Consider the following 19,863-nt stretch of genomic DNA (forward strand, 5'->3'; position numbering starts at 1 on the left):
ATAACAGACTCAAACCCAAACAGGTATTATCCATGCAGAAGTTATTTAGTGAAAATAGCCGGCCACGAACAGTGTTGGTGGAGGAGTCTACCTTCAATGGGAGAAGGAGATCTACCCATAAATGTGTGCTTGTCACAGAACTGCTGGCTCTTCATCAAAAGCCACGTCGTTTTCTTCCCAGGGATACAGTGAGTCATTTCTCAGCCTCCCTTGCAGTCAGGTGTGGCCAAGGGGCTGGGACAGCCTATGGCACACGAGTGGAATGATGTGCACCACTTCTCAGCTTGGCTCATGGAAACCTCCCATATGACCCTTCATGTTCTTCCTCTTCGCCCAACTAGAAGCAGAGGATTCTGAGCCCTGGGGACAACTCCAAAAGATGGGATTGGGTGTGAATCCCTCTACACACGGAGAACAGCCACATGCCATCCAGAAACACCCACCTTGAACTATTACATGAGCAAGAAATACACTTCTCTTGTGTTAAGCCACTTAATGTTTCAAGGCTTATTTGTTACAGCAGCTACTATTACCTGACAAATACAGACTGTAAGTTGGCATATGTACTCAGAAAACTGCCTGGAAGGATACAGAGCAAAATGTTAATGTGATTCTCTCTGGCTGGAGACATTCTGGGTGAATTTCACCTTCTTCTTTTTGCTGATCTGTATTTTCAACAACAAACGAGTTATCACTTGTGTAATAAGATGCAAAAGTCAAGGGATGACAGATGTCACACATGCCAGTGTAGAATCTTTGAGATTCGAGGAAAGTGGTGGCCAGTGGCATAATCTTCACCCATGCAAGTCCTCTGCTGGTCACATGATCATTTACCAACAGGCATGTACAATATACATGAAATGATGCTAATAACAATAATAATGATTTAGTACATTTATAGGCTTCCTTCACAAAAGTGCCGGGGCATTTTAAATTCCAGCACAATTGAAGACAGCCACAGACAAAAAAAACCTTTTCAGCTGTGCTTTATAAAAAGGGAAAGCAATTCAGCTTTTTGAACATAAAAGGAAGCCAATTCCACTAGATGACGGGGGCGGGGGGAGGAATCTTCATGTGCTCAGGCCTCCCAACTCTTGTATGATATATTTAGGACAGTCAAACTGGCCTGAAGAAAAAAAAAATCAGAAAGCCCACAAGTACAGAGTTACAGAAAACGTAAGTCGAGATCTCATTCAGGCACTGAGTTACCATCTTAGCAGAAGGCAGCGTCCTCCATTTGTCAAACATAGCAGCTTGGCACTATTATATTTGAAAACATGAAAAACAGGAACTGATTTGGAGTTGGAAATAAATAACCTATTACATAGCTCTTGATACTTACTGGATTTAAAATGCTGTGCAAATGAGGCCCTGTGGGATTTCAGTACTACCTCACCCCTGGGAGATGGGGACGTGTGCATGTGGGCAATACAGTCAAGATGACATGACTGCAGAATTGCACGTGGACTCTGGGCACCCAGCAAGGGGACTGATGACACGCACTAAGTGAGAAATAAAATCTTCCCGTCAGCAGTGGGGAAACGCTGTCCTTCCTTCCTTCTCTTTCCTGGGGTGCACAGCCCGAACCCCTCCATCGAGACCAGACGTTTATGTAACACTTCCTCCTACTCCTGTCCCTGCAAAAGCATCTTGATGAAGTTCACCGTGTCCCCAAATGCAGAGGAATCATTCAGTATCTTTCCTGAAGCTCCACGCGGTAGAAACATCACGCTGACGGCCGGGACACCTCGGCCTGTGTCCTTCAAAGCTGGGCTTGGTCGATGGCCTCATGGCTCTCGACCAAATGGGTTTCAACACATTTGATACAAGCAGCTGAGTGTCAAAGGAGGCAGCAGCCAGGCCACCAGGAAACTTCCAGAGCGGTGGGAGCAGCTCCTGTTTAAAATCTTTCACTAGCTTCCCCGGCATTAGGATAAACGGCAAGGCTTTAGCTGCACTTCTGAGGCCCCGCAGCTCCTTCCCTCCCCCAACCCTGCCATTACTCGCACTTGTTTCCTTGTGGTCAGACGTGCCCATCTCATTCCCACCATGAAACCCAGTCCACCTAAAACCGGGTTCCGCTGCCGAGTTTATGAGTCACCTCTGTACCCAAAACTTTATTCCTTTTCTCGTCCCGCCCCTGTTCCCCCTCAAGATTGAGGAGTATCGAAGAAAAGGGGGGATTGTAACCGAGCAGAACCCTATGGGGCCTTCCCGGGATAGACACCCCCTGCCATGTCCTCCCCTTGCCTCTAGTTTATAGAAAAATTTTAGCGTCCCAGGCCTTCCCTGGGTTTCAAAGAACAAATTTAATTAGAGAAGTGAGAAAATGCAGAAACAAAGGAAAACAGTCAAGCAAGACAAAACAATAATAGTTTAGCCATTAAGCAAAGTCAAGGACCTTTAGTTCCTCTTCAAGGGCTGTAGATAATATTCTGAGCCACATCCTCTGAGCTGTTTTGCAGATACTGAATCCCCCACCAGGTGGAAGAAGTTAACTACGTGCTGCCCACAAGCATGTAGACCCCAGACCACACCGGATGGAGCCAGAAGATTGATGATGTTGACTCCCGATTACTCCACCACCAACCAATCAGAAGAATGTCCACGAGCTGATCACATACCCCACACCCTCCTCCCTCACTCTGTCTTTAAAAACACTTCCCTGAGGGCCATTGGAGAGTTCAGGCTGTACTCCTTGCTGGACACCCTGCAGTGAATGCTGCACCTTCCTTCACCACAACCTGGTGTCGGTAGGTTGGCCTTACTGTGCGTAGGTGAGCAAACCCAAATTTGGTTCTGTAACAACCTCAGGGGCTTTGCACCTGCTGTACTGCTGCTCAGACTGCTTTCTCTGCCTCTCTGCACAGCCATCTCCTCCTCGTCCTTAGGTCTCAGCTCAAATGTCACCCCCCCACCCTGGACAGCTCTTCCGAGCGCCTCTTCAAAGTCGCAAACCTGTGGCTCTGACCCCAGCCCTCCCACTGTTTCTGGCCTTCACAGCACTTAACAAAATGCTTTAATTATCTTAATTATCTGTTTAACTTGTTATTATCTGTCTCTTCTACTGGCACATGAAGTCCTTGTGTAAAATGTAGGAACTCTGTTCTGAGCATCCAGCCCCCAGCCTGGCTCTCAGACAGGTCCAGTGAATGACCGTGGAAGGTACATTCGTGAACTGAAGCTAAGAGATGGCTCTAAGGCCCCTGCTGGTTCGCACACTGGGACATTCTAGGCCCTCACTCACCTTGGACTCAGCTGCTCACCTCTCAGTGCCTCCTGGCAGAATCGCTGGGTGAGGGGGCAAGGAGGTTTTGAAGTATGCAGGAAACTCTAGGCAGTAGAAAAGTCCGCTTGCCCAGCACAGGAAGCAGGAACAGGTTTCTTTAAAGCAGGGGTCTGAGCTCCAGCATGCATCAGAGTCTCCTGGAGGGGCTTGGGCCCACCCCCAAGCCTCTGATTGGCAGGGAGGGGATAAGAATTTGCATTTCTAACAAGCTCCCAGGTGATGCTGGTTGCGGGTGGGGGTGGGGGTGGGGGTGGGGGTGGGGGTGGGGGGGGGGCACACTATGAAGCACAGATTTAAACAATTTGGGGAATTCTAGAAAATTATTTGGGGGGTGGGGACTTCTGGGCTATCCGACCTTTGTGAGTTGCTAATATTAATGAAATGAGTCTTTTACAGGGAAAGAGAATAACACAGCATGTGTTTGTACGAATGAGAGAAGGGGTGTGGGAGAGAGGACAAGAATGGGAGAGAGAAAGGAGAGAGCTGGGGTGTCATTTAGGGTGTACACGGAAGAGGTGTGTGTGTTGGCCCCATGGGAAATTACAGGGCATTTCAGAAGTACATAGACAGAAAATCAAAGCTCCAAAAAAATGAAACTCAGTTTAATAAGAAAGTGGTTCTCAAACTGTGGTGTACCCAATCCTCTGGAACTTAATAAAAAATCAGAGGCCTTGGCTCGTTGGAGTGAGATGGGGCATGGCCTTGTATTGTTACCAAGTTCACCAGCTGATTTGGATATGATCAAAGGTGGCAAACTCCCCCGACCGGTTATTGCTTATGAGCTGAGCCCATCCCCCTCAACCCAGTGGCAAAGAAGGAACATGCTAGACTAATATTCAGATGTACATTTGCTCAACTCCAAGTTCTGCCAATTATTTGTTCTATGACCTGGGCAAGGGCTCCCTTGACCTCGCCAACCTCAGACCTCAGTCTTCCCACCTGTAAAATGGGCACAGTGATAACCGAGAGACCATCACTGTGCCGTGGTGAAGGCTGGTGGAATCTGTTGCTTTTGGGGGTTTATTTTAGGGGTTCTGCATTTATTAACCTTAAATAAATGCCCCTCAATCAGTGAAATGGTTTCAACAATGAAGATCAGTTGTGCCTCCTTCAGTTGCAAGAAAAGGAAGCAGGTGACAGAACCACAGTCTCTGCCTGGCCCACAGCTCTCCATGTCCTCCTGTCCTGAGGGAGGGCTGGTACAGAAGCTAAGGAGGACAACGAGACATTGTGATAAACCTTTCTGGGCAGAATGAGGCAGTTTCTCCCTCCCTCGGCTTCCTCTACACTGGTGCAGACCCTCGTCCGCTGTTAAAACAGCAACCACGATAGGGCGGTCTCCATAATACAGCCTTTCCTGGGCTGGCCAAGGGCAGTGGGATGGGCTGGAGGAGAGGATGCTGGCGGCAGGTGAAGCCATCAGCTCTCTGATCATGTTGGGAAGTTAGGGTAGATAAATTGACATTTCCTTGAACTGTTGTTGCCTCTGCAGCTGCCAAAATACTTCCCTTGGGCTGTCACCCTTCATTTTGGAAGTTTCCCAGTTTTTGCCCTCAAAGACACCAGATGTTGTCCCTGCTTGCTGCGTGGAGCATAAAATCCAGACCAAGCTTTTAGGTCCTACGACACAGGGTCTCAGAGCGTCTCCTGACTGCCGATAGAGTCACCTGGGGAGGTTTGGTACTGAGGTCCCAGCCCCATCCAGGCTAATTAAATTAGAGACCCCAGGGAATAGTTCTCACTGGGGCGACTTTGCCCCAGAGGACGTTGGCAATGTTTGAAGACATCTGGGTTATCACAACTAGGGACTTGGTACTACCGGCATTTAGTGGGAAGGAGGCAGGGACGCTGCTAAACATCCTGGAGCACATGGGACAGACCCCATAAATGAATCATCCAGCCCCAAATGTCACAGTGTCGAGGTTGAGAGACTGGGGTAGCTGTCGGTTGTTTTAAAGCCCCCCCGCTCCCCAACCAGGCTGGAGAGCCCCCTCCCCTCCATAGTCTGGCTCCTGCCAGCTTCTTTACCCTCATCTTCTACCCTTTTGCCCTCAGCCACCATGCTTTGCCACCACAGTCTTCCTTCTGGTCCTCAAACACTCCCTGCTTATTCCTACCCCAGGACCTTTGCATCTGCTGTTCCCTCTGCTGGGTATGCCCTGCCCCTGAGTCTGCACAGCTGGCTCCTAGCATCCAGGTCCCTGCCCAAATACCACTTCTTCAGAGAGGCTTCCTGGACCCCCCCCCACACCCCCACAAAATAACCCCGACACCCAAGTCCCTCTGTAGCACATCTCTCCAGTTTGTTTCCCTCAACAGACTAGGACCTACTTGAATTATCTCATTACCACTTTAGTACTAGTCTGTCTCTCCTACTAAAAATGGCAGCACTCTGTGAACCGGGTCCATGTCTGTCTTGCTCACCATCGTCCCCTAACATTCAGCAAAATGCCTGGTACTTAATAAGTGTTTACTAAATATCTGTCGGATGGATGGATGGATGAACAAGCATTGGAGAAGGATGGGGTTTTCAAGTCAGATGATGAGGTGTATTGACGATGGAGACCTGTGCTCCTGTCCTGGCTCCACTTTTCCTCTCCTGGTCTCAGTGTCCACATCTGTAACACAGCAGGGATGGGTTCAGTGGGATCAGTATCCCCCAGTGAAGCCCTCTCGGAGACGTCAATTTCAGGGATTTGCTTTGTCTTTGTCTCCATGGCCCCAAACTAAGGTAGGTTGACCCCTACCCCTGTCACCAGATAAATAACGAATTACCTCCCACCGAGATCCCAATACTACGTAATTCTGTCTGGTCTGTTTTCCTTGGAAATTTTCCCCGCTTCCATTTCCCTTTGCACGAGCTGGACACATCTGACACCAATGCTGGGCACATAACAGTACTTCCTGGCAACGCTCTCTAAGGCAGGGTTCCCAAATATTAGTCAAATTAGAATGGGCTGGGGAGCTTGGTTGAAAAGGCTTCACCTACAAATAGACTGGATGCACCAGACTGAGGGTATGTGGCAGACTGAAAAAGGCTGCCAACGATATCCAGTTACTAATCGCTAGAAACGGTGACAGTTACTTTATATGGCAAAAGGGACTTGGCATGTTTGATTAAGTCAAGCATCTTGAAATGGGAGATTAGCTTGGATTATCTGGGTGGATCCTACACGTAATCACAAGAGTCCTTATAAGAGGGAGATGTGATCCGTGATGCCCGAAGACGCCATGCTGCTGGCTTTGAAGATGGAGGAAGGGGCCACAAGCCAAGAAATGCAAGGAAGGCAGCTCCAAAGGCTGGGAAAGGCAAGGACACAGATTCTCCTCTGTAGCCTCCAGAAAAGAAAGCAGGCTTGCCTTGATATTAGCCTAGCGAGACCCACTCCAGGCTTCGGACCTGCAGACCTGTAAGAGAATGAATGTGTGGCGTTTTAAGCCATCAAGTTTGTGGCAATTTGTCATGACAGCCCTAGGAAACTAATAAAGGTAGCACCCAGGAGCCTGCATTTTAGCGACCCACCTCCCTTTGCTGGCTCTGATGCAGCAAGTCCTGGTGGACCGTATTTTGGGAAGTGCAGCTCCAGAGCAGTCCCAGTCTGCTTCTGAAACAGCCCAGTCTCAGAGAACCAAAGAAGGACCCTGCAACAAACGTCTGCTTTTACCTGCTCATTTTACAGATGCAGAAACTGTGGTCTAAGAAACGCTGCAGCGGAGTCACCACACAGCCCCGCCTCGCACGGGGACGCGGCCTGAGGAGCAGGGGCGGGAACTCCGAGACTAGGGTGGCGCAAAAGCTCGAGAGAGGCTATACTCATCTGTGTTAGTCACTGCTGTGTTTCCTGAACATGCCTATAAAACATACTGAAGAAGGGTGCCTGAAATTTGCCGTGTGGAAGAAAGGCTCTTGGTGCTGCAGCCAGGAGTTAGTGCTGTGTCTCTGAGGTGGGAGAGCCAACTTCAGGACACTGGTCCACAAGAGACCTCCCAGCTCCACGTAATATCAAACGGCGAAAATCTCCCAGAGATCTCCATCTCAACACCAGCACCCAGCTTCACTCAACGACCAGCAAGCTACAGTGCTGGACATCCTATGCCAAACAACTAGCAAGACAGGAACACAACCCCACCCATTAGCAGAGAGGCTGCCCAAAATCATAATAAGTCCACAGACACCCCAAAACACACCACCAGATGTGGACCTGCCCACCAGAAAGACAAGATCCAGCCTCATCCACCAGAACACAGGCACTAGTCCCCTCCACCAGGAAGCCTACACAACCCACTGAACCAACCTTAGCCACTGGGGACAGACCAAAAAACAACGGGAACTACGAACCTGCAGCCTGCAAAAAGGAGACCCCAAACACAGTAAGATAAGCAAAATGAAAAGACAGAAAAACACACAGCAGACGAAGGAGCAAGGTAAAAACCCACCAGACCTAACAAATGAAGAGGAAATAGGCAGTCTACCTGAAAAAGAATTCAGAATAATGATAGTAAAGATAATCCAAAATCTTGGAAATAGAATAGAGAAAATGCAAGAAACATTTAACAAGGACCTAGAAGAACTAAAGAGGAAACAAGCAACAATGAGCAACACAATAAATGACATTAAAAATACTCTAGAAGGGATCAATAGCAGAATAACTGAGGCAGAAGAACGGATAAGTGACCTGGAAGATAAAATAGTGGAAATAACTACTGCAGAGCAGAATAAAGAAGAAAGAATGAAAAGAACTGAGGACAGTCTCAGAGACCTCTGGGACAACACTAAACGCACCAACATTCGAATTATAGGGGTCGCAGAAGAAGAAGAGAAAAAGAAAGGGACTGAGAAAATATTTGAAGAGATTATAGTTGAAAACTTCCCTAATATGGGAAAGAAAATAGTTAATCAAGTCCAGGAAGCACAGAGTCCCATACAGGATAAATCCAAGGAGAAACATGCCAAGACACGTATTAATCAAACTATCAAAAATTAAATACAAAGAAAACATACGAACAGCAGCAAGGGAAAAACAACAAATAACACACAAGGGACTCCCCATAAGGTTAACAGCTGATCTTTCAGCAGAAACTCTGCAAGCCAGAAGGGAGTGGCAGGACATATTTAAAGTGATAAAAGGGAAAAACCTACAACCAAGATTACTCTCCCCAGCAAGGATCTCATTCAGATTTGATGGAGAAATTAAAACCTTTACTGACAAGCAAAAGCTGAGAGAGTGCAGCACCACCAAACCAGCTTTACAACAAATGCTAAAGGAACTTCTCTAGGCAAGAAACACAAGAGAAGGAAAAGACCTACAATAACAAACCCAAAACAATTAAGAAAATGGTAATAGGAACACACATATTGATAACTACCTTAAATGTAAATGGATTAAATGCTCCAACCAAAAGACATAGACTGGCTGAATGGATACAAAAACAAGACCCATATACACGCTGTCTACAAGAGACCCACTTCAGACCTAGGGACACATACAGACTGAAAGTGAGGGGATGGAAAAACATATTCCATGCAAATGGAAATCAGAAGAAAGCTGGAGTAGCAATTCTCATATCAGACAAAATAGACTTTAGAATAAAGACTATTAGAAGAGACAAAGAAGGACACTACATAATGATCAAGGGGTCGATCCAAGAAGAAGATATAACAATTGTAAATATTTATGCACCCAACATAGGAGCACCTCAGTACATAAGGCAAATATTAACAGCCATAAAAGGGGAAATTGACAGTAACACAATCATAGTAGGGGACTTTAACACCCACTTTCACCAATGGACAGATCATCCAAAATTAAAATAAATACGGAAACACAAGCTTTAAATGACACATTAAACAAGATGGACTTAATTAATATTTATAGGACATTCCATCCAAAAACAACAGAATACACATTTTTCTCAAGTGCTCACGGAACATTCTCCAGAATAGATCATATCTTGGGTCACAAATCAAGCCTTGGTAAATTTAAGAAAATTGAAATTGTATCAAGTATCTTTTCCAACCACAATGCTATGAGACTAGATATCAATTACAGGAAAAGATCTGTAAAAAATACAAACACATGGAGGCTAAACAATACACTACTTAATAACGAAGTGATCACTGAAGAAATCAAAGAAGAAATCAAAAAATACCTAGAAACAAATGACAATGGAGACACAACGACCCAAAACCTATGGGATGCAGCAAAAGCAGTTCTAAGAAGGAAGTTTATAGCAATATAATCCTACCTTAAGAAACAGGAAACATTTCAAATAAACAACCTAACCTTGCACCTAAAGCAGTTAGAGAAAGAAGAACAAAAAGACCCCCAAATTTAGCAGAAGGAAAGAAATCATAAAGATCAGAGCAGAAATAAATGAAAAAGAAATGAAGGAAACGATAGCAAAGATCAATAAAACTAAAAGCTGGTTCTTTGAGAAAATAAACAAAATTGATAAACCATTAGCCAGACTCATCAAGAAAAAAAGGGAGAAGACTCAAATCAATAGAATTAGAAATGAAAAAGGAGAAGTAACAACTGACGCTGCAGAAATACAAAAGATCATGAGAGATTACTACAAGCAACTGTATGCCAATAAAATGGACAACCTGGAAGAAATGGACAAATTCTTAGAAATGCACAACCTGCCGAGACTGAACCAGGAAGAAATAGAAAATATGAACAGACCAATCACAAGCACTGAAATTGAAAATGTGATTAAAAATCTTCCAACAAACAAAAGCCCAGGACAAGATGGCTTCACAGGCGAATTCTATCAAACATTTAGAGAAGAGCTAATACCACACCTATCCTTCTCAAACTCTTCCAAAATATAGCAGAGGGAGGAATACTCCCAAACTCATTCTATGAGGCCACCATCACCCTGATACCAAAACCAGACAAAGATGTCACAAAGAAAGAAAACTACAGGCCAATATCACTGATGAACACAGATGCAAAAATCCTCAACAAAATACTAGCAAACAGAATGCAACAGCACATTAAAAGAATCATACACCATGATCAAGTGGGGTTTATTCCAGGAATGCAAGGATTCTTCAACATACGCAAATCAATCAACGTGATACACCATATTAACAAATTGAAGGAGAAAAACCATATGATCATCTCAATAGATGCAGAGAAAGCTTTTGACAAAATTCAACACCCATTTATGATAAAAACCCTGCAGAAGGTAGGCATAGAGGGAACTTTCCTCAACATAATAAAGACCATATATGACAAACCCACAGCCAACATCATCCTCAGTGGTGAAAAACTGAAAGCATTTCCACTAAGATCAGGAAAAAGACAAGGTTGCCCACTCTCATCACTATTATTCAACATAGTTTTGCAAGTTCTAGCTACAGCAATCAGAGAAGAAAAAGAAATAAAAGGAATCCAAATCGCAAAAGAAGAAGTAAAGCTGTCACTGTTTGCAGATGACATGATACTATACATAGAGAATCCTAAGATGCTACCAGAAAACTACTAGAGTTAATCAATGAATTTGGTAAAGTAGCAGGATACAAAATTAATGCACAGAAATCTCTGGCATTCTTATACACTAATGATGAAAAATCTGAAAGTGAAATTAAGAAAACACTCCCATTTACCATTGCAACAAAAAGAATAAAATATCTAGGAATAAACCTACCTAAGGAGACAAAAGACCTGTATGCAGAAAATTATAAGACACTGATGAAAGAAATTAAAGATGATACAAATAGATGGAGAAAAATACCATGTTCTTGGATTGGAAGAATCAACATTGTGAAAATGACTCTACTACCCAAAGCAATCTATAGATTCAATGCAATCCCTATCAAACTACCACTGGCATTTTTTACATAACTAGAACAAAAAATTTCACAATTTGTATGGAAACACAAAAGACCCCAAATAGCCAAAGCAATCTTGAGAACAAAAAATGGAGCTGGAGGAATCAGGCTCCCTGACTTCAGACTATACTACAAAGTTACAGTAATCCAGACAGTATGGTACTGGCACAAAAACAGAAAGATAGATCAATGGAACAGGATAGAAAGCCCAGAGATAAACCCACGCACATATGGTCACCTTATCTTTGACAAAGGAGGCAAGAACATACACTGGAGAAAAGACAGCCTCTTCAATAAGTGGTGCTGGGAAAACTGGACAGGTACATATAAAAGTATGAAATTAGAACACTCCCTAACACCATACACAAAAATAAGCTGAAAATGGATTAAAGACCTAAATGTAAGGCCAGACACTATAAAACTCTTAGAGGAAAACATAGACAAAACACTCTATGACATAAATCACAGGAAGATCCTTTTTGCCCCATCTCCTAGTGAAATGGAAATAAAAACAAAAATAAACAAATGGGACCTAATGAAACTTCAAAGCTTATGCACAGCAATGGAAACCATAAACAAGATGAAAAGACAACCCTCAGAATGGGAGAAAATATTTGCAAATGAAGCAACTGACAAAGGATTAATCTCCAAAATTTACAAGCAGCTCATGCAGCTCAATAACAAAAAAACAAACAACCCAATCCAAAAATGGGCAGAAGACCTAAATAGACATTTCTCCAAAGAAGATATACAGATTGCCAACAAACACATGAAAGAATGCTCAACATCATTAATCATTAGAGAAATGCAAATCAAAACCGCAATGAGATATCATCTCACACTGGTCAGAATGGCCATCATCAAAAAATCTAGAAACAATAAATGCTAGAGAGGGTTTGGAGAAAAGGGAACACTCTTGCACTGCTGGTGGGAATGTGAATTGGTACAGCCACTCTGGAGAACAGTGTGGAGTTTCCTTAAAAAACTACAAATAGAACTACCATACAACCCAGCAATCCCACTACTGGGCATATACCCCGAGAAAACCATAATTCAAAAAGAATCATGTACCAAAATGTTCATTGCAGCTCTATTTACAATAGCCAGGACATGGAAGCAACCTAAGCGTCCATCAACAGATGAATGGATAAAGAAGATGTGGCACATATATACAATGGAATATTACTCAGCCATAAAAAGAAACGAAATTGAGTTATTTGTAGTGAGGTGGATGGACCTGGAGTCTGTCATACAGAGTGAAGTAAGTCAGAAGGAGAAAAACAAATACCGTACGCTAACACATATATATGGAATCTAAGAAAAAGAAAATGTCATGAAGAGCCTAGGGGTAGGACGGGAATAAAGACACAGACGTACTAGAGCATGGACTTGAGGATATGGGGAGGGGGAAGGGTAAGCTGTGACGAAGTGAGAGAGTGACATGGACATATATACACTACCAAACGTAGAGTGCATAGCTAGTGGGAAGCAGCCGCATGGCACAGGGAGATCAGCTAGGTGGTTTGTGACCACGTAAAGGGGTGGGACAGGGAGGGTGGGACGGAGGGAGACGCAAGAGGGAAGAGATATGGGAACATATGTACATGTATAACCGATTCACTTTGTTGTAAAGCAGAAACTAACACACGATTGTAAAGCAATTATACTCCAATAAATATGTTAAAAAGAAAAAAAAAAGAAACGCTGCAGCAAGGTAGAAGGATAAGAGATGCTTTCATTCAACTCTATCTTTATTGGCATTCAAATTCCATCTGGAGTTTTAAAAAATGAGCAATTGTGCCGACTGTCGATAGCTTTGCAATCATCTCATAATGACCCAATCGTGAAACGATTTAGCAATACTGCTGCTAATTGCATTTGTGGATCTAGCAATTGGGTAACTAGTTAGTTATTACTCATTCCCCAAGAGCCATACACATCGCATTACAAGGAAGCTAATCTTAGAAATACTTGTTAACTTCAACGATAATTACTAGGTAATTGGCTAGAACATGCCATTGTGAATTTATCCGGAATATGCCAGGTAATTATCTGGTCTTATGTTCCCTGTAAAATAAATCCAGGGTCCAGAAACTGTTCCAGTTGGTTGGCTATCATCCAACCATCAACCTCTGCCAACCAACTGCACGAATGCGAGTGATTAATCAAATTACTCAAATATTTGGTTTCAAACTGAATGTTCAGATAAGAAACCTGGGTGGCCAACAAGTGGACGTTGCTGAACGGGAGAGAGGAGGGCACTCAGCCGCTCTCTAAGATAAATATATAACGACACAATAATATGCAATAAATGTCACTTCTTTGGGGCTCATCTGGCTTCTTCAAACAAAATACCAAAACACTCCAGAGACCAATTATATGTCCCAAAGCTGCAGAGTCTTTATCATGGTGCCAGGAAAAGGCTGCGCTATTTGTGAAATCTGCAGGCAGTTATGGTGCTTGGGGACGGGGACTCAGAATTTTGTATGTAATAGAAAAGGGGCTGCCAACGCAGCTGGCTTGCAGGGGGAGCAACACATTTTCATAATGACCACTCTTTTTTCAAGGATGGCTGCTGACTGAATCCATCCATTTCCAATTAGCCAGCCCTTGGGAAAGAGGGGAGGGAGGCTTGGGTAACTGGGTTCCACTGATACCCCTGAAAAAGTCAGAGGCCGGGAGGTCCTTAGAGGGTCTAGGCAAAGGAGAAGAGATGATGGATTTCAAATTTCTAATTTGGGGATTTGAAAAAGAGGGGTTAGCAGGTCAGAAGGTGAGGGGCTGACCAGAGAGAAAGCTGGGTTAACAGACTGGTGGGAACAGTGGGCAGAAGGCCAGTGGTGGGGGAAAGACCACCTTCCAACCAGACTTGTGCACCTCAAGTAAAGGACCGTTGACAGCCTGCTAATATAGATGATACATACTAGAAAGGGGAAAGAAGAGGGAGCTAAGGGTCTTACATGCAGTGGTAGGTGGTAAGAATGGCTGCAGACTGTCTCTCTCCCTGCATCCACGTTCTTGCAACATGGCATTGCAAATGCTCCCATCCAAAGGCAGACTCTGTTCTCCATGCCTTGGATGGAGGTTGGCCACGTGACTTGGCCAATGCAACGCAGACAGAGATGTGAAAGGCACTTGTCCAACAGGGCTTGACCTCTTGTTGTCTTGCTGCATTTGGAACCCTGAGACTACCCATGGGAATGAGCCCAGGCTGGCCTGTTGCGGGGATGAGAGGCTGTGTGGAGAAGAGCCGAGGCACCCCAGCTGACAGTCTGCCAACAGCAGACACATGAGTGAATGTGTCTGAGACTGACCATCCCTCAGTCTGAACAGCCAGCGGACCACAGATACATATAAGAGCCCAGCTACTGAGCCTGGCTCAGCCCAGAACTGTTTGCAGACTAGAAAGAAACTGTGACTTTGGGGTATTTGTTACTCAGCAAAAGCTTACTGATACACTCACCTAATCAGGACAGCTCAGCCCTTGAATATGATCTGGGCTGATTATTTGAGAGCCACTTCTGGTCCTGTGTAGAGTTGAGAACCGTCAATTTCTACCCTGGTTCAAGGAGGGTTGAAGGGCCATCCTTAGATCTCTAGTCCTTTGCAAGCACTTACCATTTGACACGTGAGTTCCAGTCAACCCACCAGCTGCATAATCAATGGTGACGGACAATAACACACCTTCTACCAATCACCCAGGTCTTACAAATGGACTCAAAAAGGCTTTGTATGGATCACAAGGGAGCAGATCAAAGACACAGCAGCTCTTCCCTGAGCCCACAGCTCCCACTATGGCACCTGCCCAAGTGTGAGGCTTGTGTATTTGGGATCTTATTGCTTGGGTTGAGAATAAGAATGAGAAGCCTCCTAATGGACACCTGGCATCACAGGACACACCAAGAACACTGCTGCTGTGGCCAGTCCTAATGCAACAGAGGAGCAAAGGCCAGAGTTTAAAAACACACCAAAGGATTGTTCCACAACTGTTCAACTGAAACCAAAGCTATTTTTTTTCAATGCCTACAGGTTAGAGAGAGCAAGTCCAAGAAAGTTCCTATCATGTGACATTTTCTTAATGTCAGTTCTCTGTTAACTACCCCTTTTGTGCAGCTATAGACCATGGATCCTGGATATTTAAAACAACCATGGTAGAGTTCGACAAAAGTGCTCTGCTATTTTAATGAAAGCCAGAGCAAGTCATCAGAATGTCAGTCCAGGGGTCAACAAACTAGGGTCTGCAGGCCAAACCCAGCCCATCGCCTGGTTGTGTTAATAATGTTTTATTGGCACACAGCCACGTACATCCATTAACATCTTGTCTCAGGCTGCTTTCACACTACAGTAGCAGAGCTGAGCAGTCACTAGAGAAACTGTATGGCCCGCAAAGCCAAAAATACTGTTGGGTCCTTTAGAGAGAAAGTTTGCTGACCCCTGATTTAGCCTAATCCGTTCAATTTACATTTGGAGAAAGTGAGTCTCAGAGACGCTGTTTCACAAATATGGAGCACAGGCGGGTTTAGAATCAGCCTTTCTGACTTCCCATGTGTTGCCCGCTCCAGGGCACCACTCTGCCAGAGTTCTAGCATTAATCGTATTTTCTGGACTCTCAAATCTTCAAACCATGTAAGTTGTGATTTGGTAAAGCCAGAGACTCTCTATTTACCAGAATGTTGAATTCACCAGAACCCGCATTTCTCAACGCTGCCGGAAGCAGGGCTTTGGGAACGAGCGTACGGGCGGGGAGCCCGGGTGGGACTGACCTGGTGATGATGGCCAGGCGGGGCGGGCTCATGCAGGCGCCCATGAAGAGCACCACGTTCTCGTGCCGTGTCTGCCTGTAGGCCATCACCTCCCGCTTGAAGGCCTTGAGCTGGTCTTCATTATCCCTCTCAGTGTCGATCAGCCGGATGGCCACCTCCCCGTGCCAGCGGCCATGGTACACCTGCCCGAAGCGGCCCTTCCCGATGAGCTCGCCGATCTCCAGCTGCTCAAAGGGGATGTCCCACTCCTGAAGGAAGATGCTGGTCTGGCTGGCCTTGCGCGGGAAGCTCCGGGCCGAGAGCAGGGACAGGTTCATCTCCTCAAAGTCATCCTCCGACTCCTCGGCCTCGTCGTGACCCTCCTCGTTCTGTGGCCAGAGGGGAAGAGGGGTCAGTTCCCGCCACTGCCCCACCTGCCCGCCAGGTCCCATTGTGCCCCACTGTGTGTTTTCGGCTGGTGCACACGTGTCTCTCTATTTGCCCAGGTACCTCCTGCCTATCACTGTACTGCAATGAAGGAGCTGAAAGGGAGATCCTGGCAATCCATCCCTCTTGTGCTACAGGGAAACTGAGGCTCAGAGAGGGGAAATGCTAGCAGGACCACGTATTCCGGTTTCCCATGACATTGCCCGTTTGGGCACTGAAAGTCTCACACTTGGAAAACTGGCAAATGGGGATGGTTGATCCCTGTGGGAAGTGCCTAGCTCTGGTCAGGCAGCCAGACTGAGCTAGGATTAAGATTCAGGCCTCTCAGATCCTAATATCTGACGCCCTCCTACTCGACCATGATGTTTTGACTTGCCTGATTATTTATGTGGGAGTAAGAAAAATGACAGGCTGAAATATGGGTACACCATACACCTACATATAACATGACAACCCTCAACACAGAGGGCCTTCGCTTCCCCAGGGAATTTGGAATTGAGGAGGCAGAAACTGAGAGATGTCAGAGCTACTCAGCACAGGCCAGAGGCCGGGGGTTCCTGTGCAGCTGAGATACAAGAGGGAGAGGTTGACAGAATAAGCCTAACACTCAGACCAAATGAGCTGGAATCTGGCCGCTGTGTGACCTTGGGCAAGTCACTTCACTTCTCTGGGCCTTCTTTTCCTCATCATAAAGTGGGGCTAATGACATCTGCCCCTGGGGGTGGTGTGAGGTTTTCAATAAGGTGAAGATCTGTTGAGTTCTTTGCACAGACCTGACAGCCTGTAGGAAACATCCACTGGGATGGCTTATAAAATGCAGATTCCTAGGCCCTGCCCAGATTTTCTGAACCAGAATGTCATAAGGCCAGGGCCAGGACTCTTCATTTTTACCCTGCACACCCACATGACTCAGGCACACTTAGACATGACCACTGCAACAGTTAGACACTCAAGGCCCAGGGACCTACCTTCGCAGCCTGGTGTCTGGGGGCACCTGGGGCTGCAGGGTCCTGCCCCTTGGGTTCTTTGGCTGGAATGGGGGAGCAGCAGGTGCCTGAGCCGGGGGGATTTTCAGGGGCTTGGAGTCTGACAAGACAGCCGGAGAAGGCGGCCCCTTGGCTGGGTACAGGTCTCTCTGACCCCAAATCCGAGCAAGCTGTCTCCAACGGCACACTCAGGAGAGATGACCCAGGAAATATACCTTCTTCCACGGTCATTTTCCAACTACCACAATGGTTCCAGAAAAGGACATGATTTTCTCTGGAAACCCTGACTCCACTCCCTTCAGTTCAGGACAGACCAGCAGAGCCGAGGAGTCAGGGCTCTGGTTCTCACCCCGAAGACTTCATTTATTCCTCCAGGGGCTCTGGCAGGTGGGAAGAAGCCCCAGTACATTCTCAACACCCCGCCAAGCCAGTGTCCCTGAGGCTCCCGTCTCCTCCTACCACATGTTCTTCAGAAAGCAGCGGGGCACATCCCCCTTGGTACTCACCCAGCCCTGAGCTGAATTTTCAACTAAGAACGCAAGTCACTTGCCAACTTCTGCACAACTAGCTTTTCCGTGATGCACACCATATAACGGCCCATTAGGCTCAGTGTCGGGAGGGGCCACCCGCTCGTTAGTCGTCCCGGAGTTAGAACAGCCATCAAACAGGGCCACTGCACCCCCAGCCCGCCCCAAGCCCTCTGCGTCATCAAAGACATCAGTCGGCTTTGCCAAGTGGGTAGCCCCCGGAAAAAGTTGCTTCATTGCTCTCCGGTTCTCACCTCTGAGGTTGGCTCCACTTCAATTTGAAGTAATGGATTTCCTTCCAAGCTTTAGAGAAAGAAAAATAAACGTGACCCTCAGGTGAAAAGATGGGTCCATGCATTGACCTGATCCATGTAAGAAATGTCTTAAAATGAGAAGTCCTCACCACCAAGCCTTTTCTGCAAGTTCACTTCAATGCTTGTGTCTAGAATAATCCAAAACCTTGCCACCAAGGAGTGGTGTGCGAGGACATTGTCTTAAATAGATTTTCTGGCCTGCTCAGGGCTCATTTTTCTTTGTTGGTTTCCACTAATCTAGCAGTTTCCTTATAAACTGGCCTAAATGCCATGGATGGCAGGATCCTTAGAGCTCTAGGTGTTTCCTAGGAGAGAATGAATCAGATCTCTACAGTTCTGAATCTTTTGGAAGGATCCTAGTGTTCATTTGGTTTTTTGCTCATTTATTCATTCATTCATTTGGTTAGAATTATGTGCCAGACCTTTAGAGGGATACAGAGTTGAAATTGACATGGCTTCCTGACTTTAAGGAATATTTATATTACTACTGTTGTGTAGAAAGGCTACGGGTAACAAGGGTTGAAAGTTAGGTATGTATTGAATAAATGGAGGGTGTGGACATTCCCAGGACAGAGGATTACTGGATATATTTGACGTTAGCAGTGTTTTGAGTTGCACCTTGCCAATCACGTTCAGAAGACACGTGCAGGGTGAGAATGGGGAGGAGGAAGCCAGACGGTACTGGCGTGGAAGACACAGGCGTGTGTGTGTGTGTGTGTGTGTGTGTGTGTGTGAGATTCATGCATATTCATGAGCTTGTGAGCTGCAGTTGTGTTCTGAGTACGGGAACAAGCTGGATACGGGTGCTGGGGGCACAATGTGAGTGTTAAGTGTCCACCGAGGACTGTGTGGGTATTATGGAATGTGCTCTGTGCAGGGGTTGTTCTGTGTGTGTGTGAGTTGGGTGTACATACTGGGGATGCTGGGGGAGGGGGCGTGCCATTCTTGACGGTGTAACTGGTGATGTATTGGGGATGTGTGGGCGTGTTGGAGCACATGGTATGTGATGGAGATGTGGGGCACCATATGTGTTAAAGGATTTTGGGGGAGTGGGTTTTTAGAGCACAGGATGTGTTTACGGAGTGAGCTGGAACTGGTAGGAGGAAGGGATCACAATGGCCACCACACCCCCTTCCTACTTCCGCAGTGGAAGCTTAGCAGGTTCCCCCAACCCACCTCCTCATTTGAGGGGGACCTCCCCTATCTTGACCCTCAGACCTCACCCAGAAAGCTGCTGACCCTGCAGACAGAGTCAGTCCGCTTGCTGGAGGAGGAGTGGTGAGGGGGAGTCTGGAAGACTGTAAGAACTCAAAGAAGGAGAAAGAAGTAGCGTTTGCCATCCTATTAGCCAATAATTTACAGTACAGCTTGGGAAGGCGGAAACCACATCACAACAGCTGACATGCAGGAAACCTGACGCACTGGGGGGGATTTGGGTGGAACAAGGCAGCTGGAGTCCTTCCTCATGCCCAACAAAATGGACTGCTCGCCTCTGCTTGCATCAAGGCGTGATTACAGCAGCCGGGGCTACTTAATGATTTCCCTTCTGCAAAGAGTCAGTTCCCATCACTCCACGCACATTTAAGCAGATCGCAGGCACTTATGGACTCCGTTTTTCACTGGCACTCCCTGACTCTCAGTTAATAGCCTGGAGTTCATCTTGCACAAATTGTGGAATTGGTTCATGTGCAGCAGAGAAATGATCTGGAGCTAGATGT

General features: G+C 46.0%; 1 protein-coding gene across 1 annotated transcript in view; it reads right to left on the reverse strand.

Annotated features, from left to right (window-relative positions):
- KSR2 (kinase suppressor of ras 2) overlaps nt 1–19,863 on the reverse strand; it is a 402,167-nt gene that overhangs the window by 42,219 nt on the left and 340,085 nt on the right. The window contains exons 13-14 of the mRNA XM_049698216.1: nt 18,086–18,134; nt 15,893–16,260 (exon numbers count right to left, since the gene is read on the reverse strand). Of these exons, the coding sequence (XP_049554173.1) occupies nt 15,893–16,260; nt 18,086–18,134 (417 nt within the window). The remainder of the gene's footprint in view (nt 1–15,892; nt 16,261–18,085; nt 18,135–19,863) is intronic.

This window comes from Orcinus orca, chromosome 15 (genome assembly GCF_937001465.1).
Source record: "Orcinus orca chromosome 15, mOrcOrc1.1, whole genome shotgun sequence".
NCBI lineage: Eukaryota > Metazoa > Chordata > Mammalia > Artiodactyla > Delphinidae > Orcinus > Orcinus orca.